This window comes from Crocodylus siamensis, chromosome 7 (genome assembly GCF_052110815.1).
Source record: "Crocodylus siamensis isolate JL-2025a chromosome 7, ASM5211081v1, whole genome shotgun sequence".
NCBI classification, from domain to species: domain Eukaryota; kingdom Metazoa; phylum Chordata; order Crocodylia; family Crocodylidae; genus Crocodylus; species Crocodylus siamensis.
This window is the reverse complement of record NC_143401.1, coordinates 17,988,868-18,000,129: the sequence shown is the minus strand read 5'-3', so window position 1 is coordinate 18,000,129 and position 11,262 is coordinate 17,988,868. Positions and strand designations below refer to the sequence as shown.

Sequence of the window (11,262 nt, the reverse complement as noted above, 5' to 3'; positions counted from 1 at the left end):
AAAGCAGCAGGGGATGCAGCCCTCATCCCCCAGCCCTGGATTACTCGGCCAGCAGCAGAGCCAGATCACCATCTACTTGGAAGCTGATCTCAATCCTGTTCCCATTAGTAACAAGGGCAGAAGGCCCCGTTCACTTGCCTGGAGGCAGGACCATGCCCTGGATCAGATGCAACAACTAGTGGGCATGAAGAACAACACAATCACCAGTATCCTTCAGTCCCAGCAAGGGCTGTCTGTGTAGGGGTCCAGCCTCTGAGGAGCACCATCCCATCTCTCCCCCCACTCCCTCCCCCTCATTAAGTTAGTTATTGACAGGGCAGTTTACAGAGGTGCTGAACTGGAACGTCCAGCTGCCTTTTGAAGCGAATTTACCAGCAAAGGTCCTAGTGGGTTGATTATCAACCTATGAACTCCTGCATGCCAACAGAAGTCTCCCATGGCAGGGGCGGAGAGGGACTCTCATGCACAGCCGAGGGTGTTAATGATCATCTCAGCCTGATCCTTCCAGCACAAAGTCAATTGTCAAGCAGGTACTAGTATGCAAGGAACAATCAGGTTTGGACTCTCACACTTGCCTGCTACCCTGTGAGGTGCACACATCAGGACAGTCTCTATCTGCAGCAGGGATCCTCTAGTCCTTTGCCATTAAGATCACGTGGCCGGCCCCAGGCAGAGATCTGCATATTCCCTGTGGGAATTAGGCATCCACTTCCCACTGAGTTTCAGGAGGAACTGGATGCCCAGCTCCCCCAGTCCCTTGGAAAGCTCCTACCTTGGGTTCTTCCTATACTCCTGTGCATGTCAGGGGTCCTTTGTACAACATATGGTCACCTGCTCTGGTTGCCTCTTCCATTTGTTTGTGGCCCTCAGCCTCAGTTCCCTGGAAAGCCCCAGTTCCTCAGACTAAGGCTGGGCCCTACTCTGAGTACTCCACTCCTGACTGCTCTCCACCTCCATCTCAACTTTATCTTCTTGCCGCTAAGCCAGTTCTCCTGCAGCCTCCTCCTCTTCTGATTCCATGGCCCTGCTCTACCCCCTTCCCCGCTCATGCACAAGTTCTACAGTGCACCGCACCCACCAGCTTCCACCTCCCAAAGCAGGCATTTACAGCCTGGAAGCACTCAAGGCAAGTTTAGCGACCAGTGGGTACGTTCTAAACAAATGCTCTTTGCTACCAAACCATGGTCCCCAAACCATTTCAAAGCTCACCCAGGGCAGGGCCTGAACCCACAGTCCTCAGAATAAGTCTCATGCTCAACCTTCTTTGTCCTGCCCTACCCCCTCCGAACAAGGGGCTTTTCATGGCGCCCTTCCAGAGACCCACCACGCCAGCTCAACAAGCTCACTGACTGCCAACACCCTGGTTCCTCCCAGTCACAAAGCTCTGCCACACACTTCCCAGCCCTCCAGAATCTACGCAGATCTCTCCAAGCACATGCTTACTTCTCTTCCTAGTTTCTGTGGGTGAGTTAGGACAGCAGAGGGATTTATTACTTTCAGATCCTCTGAGGAGTTAACTTTGCTACCTTTTTTCTGTGCTACTTTGCAACCTGTCTGTCCTGGGAGACCGGATGCCCAGACCTGCACCCTCTTGCTGTGAAAGATAAGAGGGAAAGGATTTCCCAGAAGTTGTTTCTTTCTTATCCCCAACAGAAGTTCTCCACTTGGCAGCAAATAAGTCTTCTCATTATGTGATGTGCATTCTTAAGAAAACTGCCAGCAGTTATTTATTTGATACAGTGTTTGCAAGTCTCAACTGGTTACTGCCATTGCTGTTTCTTCCAGGAAGAGCCCACAGTTCTATCCAAAGGCTTCGTGCGTCACAACTTTGTCCTAGAGGGGGACCAACCGCTGGGAGCAAGAGAGGATCCGGGCCTCTGGCTTGTGTGTGAACTCCCCACAGACACTGCTGGGCCTCAGTCACCTTTACTCCTTCTGGGTATGGGCCAATCCCCCACAGGTTGGTGACCTCACACACCCCAGGGCCTGTAACCTCCACAGGCATCTCCTTGCTTTCCAAGTGCCCCTTTCACTGGCTGTCCTCTCTCCAGGTATTTATAAACCACCAGTCACCACAGTGTGTGAACAATGACCACAGCCTTCTTCCCCATTCTCATGTCCCTAAATGCCCTGCCATCTCCTGTTTCTGTGCTTTGCCAGCCTGGCTTTAGCTGCACTTTAGCCACTCTGGATTCTACTAACTGCACTTGGATCCCAGCCCCTCCCTGAGAATCCAAAATCCCCCCTGCACCCAGCCAGTGTTCTTGCAACCCATGGGATTCAATATTCTGCCCTTTGTAAGGAACCTCAGCATTTCACACCCAACGTGATCAATGGCCAGACAGACCTACTTCACAGCTATCTGTCCTCCCTGCACAATCTTCTGATCCTGTCAGCCAGATGAAAATGCATCACAACTGAAACCACCATGCCTGCATCCAAGGGCAGATACAAGAGGTGGTGGGGGTGCAGTGGTGCACCCCCTTTGATTCCTGCTCCACTCAAACTTTATAGCCAACTGCCCGGGAAAGGCAGCATCATTTCTATTCAGGCAGCACTGGGGGAGTTAACTGATTTCATGGCTCATTGTAATATATCCCATTCCTGCTAATCTCAGGTACTAATGAGCCTCTCTTCTTTTTAAATAGTCTTGATGTTCCATTAATCAAGTTATGCTTTCTTCTTCAATCTTGCTGTCTGTTAGCCATTCCTGGAAATATCTCCCTTCTGTTTCACAGCCTTGCATATTATTTTTAGTCCTAACTAAAAACCTTAATTCATAGATTCATAGATGTTAGGGACCTTATGGAAGGGACCTTAATAGATCGAGTCCGACCCCCTGCATAGGCAGGAAAGAGTGCTGGGTTCAGATGACCCCAGCCAGATGCCTATCTAACCTGCTATTGAAGACTCCCAGGGTAGGGGAGAGCACCACCTCACTTGGGAGCCCATTTCAGATTTTGGCCACTAACTGTGAAGAAGTTCTTCCTAATGTCCAGTCTAAATCTGCTCTCTGCTAGCTTATGGCCATTATTTCTTGTAACCCCCAGGGGTGCCTTGGTGAGTAGAGCCTCACCAATTCCCTTCTGTGCCCCCACAATGAATTTATAGGCAGCCACAAGGTCACCTCTCAACCTTCCCTTGCGGAGGGTGAAGAGGTCCAGGTGCCCTAGTCTCTCCTCGTAGGGCTTGGCCTGCAAGCCCTTTAACCATAGAAGTGGCCCTTCTCTGGACCCTCTCCAGGTTATCCACATCCCTCTTAAAGTGTGGTGCCCAAAAAACTGGACGCAGTATGCCAACTGTGGTCTGACCAGTGCCCAATAGAGGGGAAGTATCACCTCCTTGGTTCTGTTTGTCATGCATCTGCTGATGCATGATAAAGTGCAGTTAACTTTTCTGATGACTTCGTCACACTGATGACTCATGTTCATCTTGGAGTCCACTAGGACACTGAGATTCCTTTCTGCTTCCATGCTGCCAAGCAGGTCATTTCCTAGGCAGTAGGTGTTGGATATTTTTCCTCATTAGGTGCAGCACTTTGCATTTCTCCTTGTTAAATCGCATTTTATTCCATTAAAAAGTTATTCATGTATGATAACTTTATAAACAGCCACCCACATTTCCTGCTGTTCCACATCTGCCTCCCTATGGCAACCACACGTTACAATTGCCAGGGATTGCCCCCATCAGTCACAGCTGCCATGGTGTCTATCCAGCCCCTTGTCCTGAGGGGCCGCTCCGTCACAGCCTGGCTATAGGATGCATCCCCTACAGCCAGGACCCAGCACAGTTACCCCCACTTGAGATTTCCCAAGCTGGCTCCTTTTGAGGTTGTTCCTTTCACAACCTGGAACTACTGGCCCTGAGATGTCCAATGTCTCCCGAGTCAGCCGCATTCCTTATGGAAATGACTGACAGTGAAATGATGGATACACTGTCAAGATGCTCAAGAAGGCTAGATGTTGTTTTACAAATCTGAGTAAGAGGTGTACCTTTAACTATGCTGACTACAGGAATAATAAGACAATACCTTTTGACTATTTTGCCTAGATTATTGTGTTTTCAAACTTTATATATAATTTAGCAAATTAACGCACATTCCTATAAAGTTATATTTGATTTTTGCTTTCATCTTAAAAGAATAATATATCAGTGGCACCTAGCATATCAGTGAGTTTTCTAGTTTCTCTTTAACTGAGAAAACTATGAAACTGGAGAAAGATATGTTGTATCATATGCGATGCTGCACCACACCATCTACACCTCCTTTTTCAAAATCCTAGATCCATCCATGCCTGCAGCCACTCTTCTCCCAGTCAGCACCTCTGAGGAGCCAGACTCCCCGTGGTTCTTGCACAGGCCTCCTCTCCCTTTTCATATTGCCAGGGGCTCTAGAGCCACACAGAGCCTTCACCTTCCTTTCCCATTTTATCCATGACCTCAGTCCAAATAAGCCTCAGCTGGGTCAGCCCAGACACTAATTGCCTTTCTTCCAGGGAACACAACTTCCTCTTAGTCTCAACACCCCCTCCTCCCATTGCTTTGTTTGCAAACCCTCATGCCTGCTAATTTAGCTGCCCACACACTGCCTCTCTGACCAAGCCCATGTTACTTTTCCCTATATCCATGTCTCTAATTTAGCTCCCTAGTTGGGTTTCCTTCTGGTGTTTGCACTTGACACATTTATAGCTTTTCCCTCCTCCCTCCTTTAGCCCCAGATTTTCAATACAGTGAGCTATAGACTTCTCAGGTGGCTGACTTGGTCAGGGCCAAGGGTCAAACACATTGCAACCTCTTATTCATGTTGCACCAGTGCCTCAGCCACAGCCAAGACCCTGGTATGCACAAGGCTGGACAAGCACAACACAAAGTTGTCCCTGCTCCAAAGGGTTTAGACTCTGAAATAAAGGAAAGTTGTGTCTTCGCAGTAGTGGGATTTGAATCTGCACTCAGGAAAAAGACAAGAGCCTATGTGCAGTGTCAGACCATGCCACCACATTACCAACTAGACTTGAGCACTGACAGTGCTCAAGCGCTCTGTGTAGCCTGCTTGAAGCCATATGCAAAATGCTGTCAGCAGCTCAGTGAGACAACACCAAGGCAGAAACTGCATTTTATGGGTGGGATGAAGAAACCCATGGAATTGTACTGCTCAATGGCCCCAGAGTCCGCCTCCAACCAGCAAACACATGCAAAGACCACAGATCTAGACTGCCCCGAAGAGCCAGCAAGTCTTCCATCAGCCTCATTGGAGCTCCTGCTCCCTAGGGACACTTTTACACATGCTCAGGAGTTGGGGTGCACTCTAATTAAAGTGCCCACAGGGTCTCATGTATCAGCATTTCTGTGCTTCAGAATGGCAGTGGGGGTGTTTTAACTAAAGCTCATTGACTGAGCTTTAGTTAAAGCACTCCCATTGCTGTTTTGAAGCACAGAGATGCTGATCTACGAGATGCAGAGGCTGCTGGAGTGCTCTAATTAACACGCTCCAGTAATTACAGTGTGTTGGAGCAGCCTCCCTGCACATCTACCAGCACCCTAGGGCAGGCCTGTTGCATCTCTGGTCATCCTTGAGTCTCCACCCCACTTCTAATTCCAGCTGATAACACCTCTTCTCACTTGCCCACACCTCCTTTCTGGCACTGCTTCTCCTTGTCATTGCAGGGCAGACAAGGGTAGTACATGCTGTGCTAGGTAAGGTGGGCTGCTTTGCACAGCTCAGCAGGTAAGCAAGGACATTCCCCCCCGCACACACACATAAACCAGTCTTGTTATCCAGCCCTGCAGCTTGCTTGACTCCAGCTGGTTGTTTGCACACACTTGACTCCCACACACTTTTTACCCAGGTGCTGATGCTGGGAAAGGATACTGAAGACAAGGGTGATGAAGGCCAGAGCAGTGAGGACACTGCGCAAATGGCCGGTCCAGTAGTGCCTCCGGGTCTTTGCCATGCGGTAAGTCAGAACTGACTGCAGGAACAGGAAGAGCATGCTGGTGGGAAAGGCCACGCCCGCGCCAATGTAATGCAGCACCTTGGCATGGTCCACCTGAGAAAGAGAAACCATCGGGCTGAGGGCACACAGAGACTGAAGCCTTTGGACAGCTCACACTGCCCTCCTCTAGCCCCACAGCAGCCCACTTCTGGCTGTATGCTGCTGGGCTCAAACTGGTGCCACATCCTCTGTCAGTACACTCAGGCTCCACTGTGCCATTCACAAGCCCGATTTTCTTTGTACTGTGAGACTCGGGATGCCAGGCCCACAATGCAGCCATATAAACAGAGTGAGGGAAGAGGGGGGAAATGAGACATGGTGCATCAGGTTCAGGGCTCAGACATACTAAGAATTTCCCTCCCTCTCACATGAAGCTTAAGGTCTAAGATGCCCTGAATTTGAATTGATATAGCAAGGGGGAGGGGCTAGCCAAGGGGTCCCTAGTCCCTTGGATCTGATCTCATGTTCAGAGATGTTGGGATCAGGACCTTGGTTTACATTTCCAGCTGCCACTGAGCGGATTGAGCAGGGAAACATCCATCAGGCCCAACCATCTCTCCAGCCTGGCTAAGGTGCCACCATGAAGGCACATGCCCTGTCTCCAGAGCCGGGCGAGATCTCTCAGCTTTAGCTGGAAGGCATACGCTCCGTGAATCGGGCACTGTTCCCTCCAGCAGAGGGTGCCCTGCACCTGTACGTAACCAGCCCCGCTCCTTGAACCCCGCCTCGGCCGGCACGCCAAGCTGCCCGCCCGTCTGCATGAAGTAAGCAAGTTAGGGCAAGGCTGAAGCCACCACAGCTCTGACCTCAGAAGGCAGCGTCTGGAGCACTGTCCTGGGCAGAGGAGCTGGAAACTATTGTGAAAGGAAAAAAGAGGGGAAGCCAACTGCTCTGGGCAGGCAACCGGTCACTCACAGCCCGCTGCTGCAAGCCTGTCCTGCGCGCCTATCAGCTGGATTGTCAAGGCTGGTGTAGTTCTTTGTTTAGGAAAATGCTCCCCACATTCTGTGGTCTTAATGGAGGCTGAGAAAACCAGACACCACGAAAAAGCAGCGTCTGCCCAGACACGTTTCCTGGCACCAGCGGGAGTAAGCATCCAGGCCTGGCTGGCAGCAGGGGTAAAACAGACATCCAATTCACCTGCACCGCTCTGCAAAGGGGAAGGAAGCTGCTTCCATGGGCTGGAGGGCTGCACACTCGCAGCCCAGGCTCCCAGGAGCAGAGCGAGAGCTGGGAGGACCCCCAGGGAAGAGAACGGATTGGGGGGACCCCCAGCTCACTGCCCTGTGAATCAAGCTGCCTTGCTAGCCCTCATTCCCTTGGTATATCTGGATGCTTCTCAGTCAAATTGCTGTTCCTCACAGGGGGGAAGGGCACTGCCACTGCCTTGCTGCACAGATGGAGAAACTGAGGCAGAGTGTCTAAGTGACTTGCCTGAGGTAGCACAAGGAGTCTGGGGCTGAGCTGGGAATCAAACACCAGCTCCTAGTCCAGGACCTCCCTGCCCCCAAAGTGTCCCTCTTCCTTGGAGGTGCATTAACCTTATAGAACTAGAGGCCCTGAGCTGGTGACCGCTTCCTCCACACTGGGACCTGGACCACTGCTTCCTCAATTCATCCTTTCACCTGTTGGCCAGACCCAGGGCTCAGCCGCAGAAGCAAGCAGATGCAGAGTAACCCCATGGTAGCCTCGCTGTGCCTGTGCCCTAGGAGGGGTAGTGGGAACCCCCAGGAGCTGCACATGGGGGGAGGGGGGTGCTGTGCCAAGGGGAAGTGGTCCTGCCCCAGCAGATCCACAGGAGCACTGTGGGAAAAGTGCCAGCCCCCGGGCTCCAGCTCTCACCGACTCAACCCACTGGGGGACTGGGGCCTGCAGGGAGTAAGATGGCCTTGCCAAGAGATTTTCCTGCACTGCAAAATGCCCTTTAGCTGGAGCTGCCTTTTTCTGCCCCCCCTGCACCCATAAATCATCTCCCCACATCCCAGCATGTGCAGGGGGAACAGTCATGCTGCTCCAGCTCCAAATCCCTTCCACTGGCCCCCCCAGTCCCAAGATCTCCTACTCAGAGCTGCCCTCCTTAGCCAGCCTCAGGTGGACTCCCCTTACCCCGCTCACTGAGCACTCAGCCTCTCTGGCCTGCTCCTCCTGAGCTTGCACCAGCTGGAAGACCTTGCCTTGCCAACAACTCTCACTTCCCACTAGCTGTGAACACCAGAGAGCTGTTTGCCTTTTCCCCACAACGCTGCTCTGCCCAAGTCAATGGACAGTGACAAGCATGGTGTGGGAAGCAGATACAAGATGAGCAGAGAGCTGGCAGGCACCTGGTGACAGGATTCACTTATCCAGGATACCTCCTTATCTACCCAGCATGACTGATGAAAGTACACAGTGGAAAAAAACCCAGATCCCAGGGCTCAGCTGTCCCAAACATTGCATCAGTGACCTGACCTTGGACGGTGACTTGCTAACATCTGTGACCCAAAGCAATTGGTTTGTGAAGTCCCTGTGCCCAGCCCCAGCTGAGAGGAAAGGCGCTCCACAGGGGAACAGTAGCAGCCCTCAGTACTTCTCAGAGGAGGGTGGCAACTTTGCAGGCTTCAGAGTGAATTTGCTCCCCACCTCATCCTCAGACCACCCTCGCTATCTCTGCCCAGAGTAAATGCAAAGCCACCACCTCAGCACAACTTGCAGACTGAGCTTTTAAAGCCCTAAAGAGCCAGGAAACTCAAACAATTGTGCACACCTGGGACAGATTTTCTTACAGCCCCTGAGGGGAGGGCAGGGGGTTGGTGACAAGATGACAGATGTCTAGCTAATGTTATTGCCCGGGTATTTGTTTTACAAGATAAGGGATGAACTGAGCAGCTGAGTCTGGGCCCAGAATTAAGAGTGTGCAAACAAAAGGGGAATTTCAGAGCCCAAGGGAATAGAAACACTTGCTTGGAGTAATACATGAAAATGGGAGGTTAAAAAAACCACCTCCCCCTTGGTGCTGGGAACCCTGTCAACTGGAAGCAGGCTAGTGTCTTACATCAGGGAGTGAAGTTAACAGGGCTGCTTTCACCATCCAACCCAAACACACTCAGGAGAGTTGGGAAGAGAGCGAGACCTGCATGGGTTCTTCAGCCTCACTGTTCTTGGGGTCACTGGTGTAACGCAAGGAAGGGAATCTGGGCTCTCTCTGGCAATGCCTTCAACTGGCTGATCATGCCCAGCCTGCTCGTACAGCACATGGATCTACTAATGTCTTCAGGGAAGCCTGCATCACCCAACTCTGGACCAACCAAATCCTTCTTCTACTTCCAAGGCCTCCTCCCAGCCATCAAGCCAGTGACTGATGAAGGCCTCTCCAGTGCCTATTCCCAGAAGAGGAGTCTTACCTGGAAGTTGCCAACCATGGTGAGGCCAGCAGCACAGATCCAGCCTGCTGCCAGGCCCAGGGTGTTGACGAGGGATGGCCCACAGCACTCGATGACATGTGCGTATCTCAGCAGGCCAACGAGTATCACTACAAGGAAAACAAGAACCATTGAATGCTGTATCACCAGCACAAGCCTCTTGCTTTCAGAAGTGAGACCCTCCGGTGCCCTGCCAGAGCCAGCCAAAGGGGCAAGAGCATCTGGGCAGAGCAGCAAGGTCCTCTTCATTCATGCAGAAGAGCAGGAGCCTGGCTTTTCCCCACCCACCCACTCCCTCCGGCAGAGTCCTACATTTGGTCTTATGGATCTTGCTAAGATGCCCCAGGCTGAAGTCTTGGGCCCAAATGACTGCAGCACTCTTGGTTCTCCTTGGCCCTTGGCCTGGGTGTTGCAGCATGCATGTCTGGGTTAGCTCTTCCCAGTCCTGCACACAAGGCCTGCCTCAAGCATGAGCACAGCAAGCAGCTGCTCGGTCAATGGATGCCCTGTACTTGCCCCCGACATCAGCAGTAAGCTTGGCTAAGGGGTGTGTGTAGCCCAGCACACTGGAAAGACAGTCCTGCTGGAGCCATCCAAATGACTCTGTCTGCATGCCCAAAACTAGACTTACCCATGAATGAACCCAGGCTGCAGATGAGGCTGAAGAAGCAGCTTTCAGGGGGAAGAGTGCCACACTTACTGCAGAGAGAAGACAGGGGCTGTAAAATGCTTGGCACCTGACCTTTGAAACTCATGACATGTAGCAGCATGGCAACAAGGTGCACAGCCACTCACAGCACTAAGGGATGATGGGCATCAGGCCTGCTAGAGCCATTGCTGCTACTGGAGGTGCTGTCCTTCCAACCCTGACCTCGCTGCCCAGGTGCACACCTGCAGGCTAGACCCAAGATCACATGCCCCATCACCCAACTGCAAGCTCCACCAGGTCACATTGGGTTGGGTCTCTCAGGACATATGGAGGCTGGAGCAGGACAGCACATGCACTTGGTTTGGACTCCAGGCTGGAGCCAGGCCCCAACATGCCATGTTTGTAAAGCAGGCCTTGGCAGAGACCTCTTACTACAAGCTACACCACCCCCTTCAAAGAGGTAGTGTTCTGGCCTGGTCTGCACCCCCTCCAGCCAGCAGTTTCTAAACCAGATGGGAAAAGAGACTATGGCCAAGAGCAACAGCTACCCATGCTGCCGCTCCTCACTGCCTCTGATCGGCCAATGGTGTGAGGCAGGGACACTGCACTAGGACCCTAGCTGCTGTACTCACCCCCTCCTCTTCTGTTCACCAACACTCATGAGATCAGGAGGAGAGGGGTGCAAACACCATGTCGCCACTCTGCCCTAGAGGAGCATGGCACTTGGGGACAGGCTGACACAGGCAGACAGGCACTTCCCCACGCAGCCCTTTATATCTGCTGCCCCCACGGGTGCTGCAACAATAGCTCGTCCCTCACCCCAGCACCAGGCCACCCTGCATGCCCCAGCTCAGACTCCTTTGCAGAGCATATAGGTGGAGAGGTTGGCATGATGGCTTCCTCAGCAGCAGCTGAGCTTAGTAGCACCCTGGGGCCATGCTGGGATGTGTAGGGCTTGGGGACTGTCTCTGGCTTCTAACAGAGCTGGAGTGGCCACTCAAACCTTTCCCCTGCTGCCAGAGCCCATGCTCCACACACCCCACCAGCCCCCAATGCCTTCCCATGCTGCCACAGAAGTTGTGGGTGCCTCCTCCCCACCACAAGCACAAAGCTCCAGCTGCTCACACGCCCAACTCACCTTGCTATGACCCACCCCACTAGATGCAGCTTCCAGAGACCCTGCTTTAGACAGAGAGCAGCTCTCATGGAGTACATGCCACCT

The 11,262-nt window shown here is 52.3% G+C and overlaps 1 protein-coding gene across 1 annotated transcript in view; it reads right to left on the bottom strand.

The window, feature by feature from the left end:
• Positions 1–11,262, bottom strand: part of LOC149859540 (transmembrane protein 150A-like) — a 30,382-nt gene that overhangs the window by 2,631 nt on the left and 16,489 nt on the right. The window contains exons 4-6 of the mRNA XM_090058004.1: positions 10,023–10,090; positions 9,374–9,501; positions 5,870–6,047 (exon numbers count right to left, since the gene is read on the bottom strand). Of these exons, the coding sequence (XP_089914130.1) occupies positions 5,870–6,047; positions 9,374–9,501; positions 10,023–10,090 (374 nt within the window). The remainder of the gene's footprint in view (positions 1–5,869; positions 6,048–9,373; positions 9,502–10,022; positions 10,091–11,262) is intronic.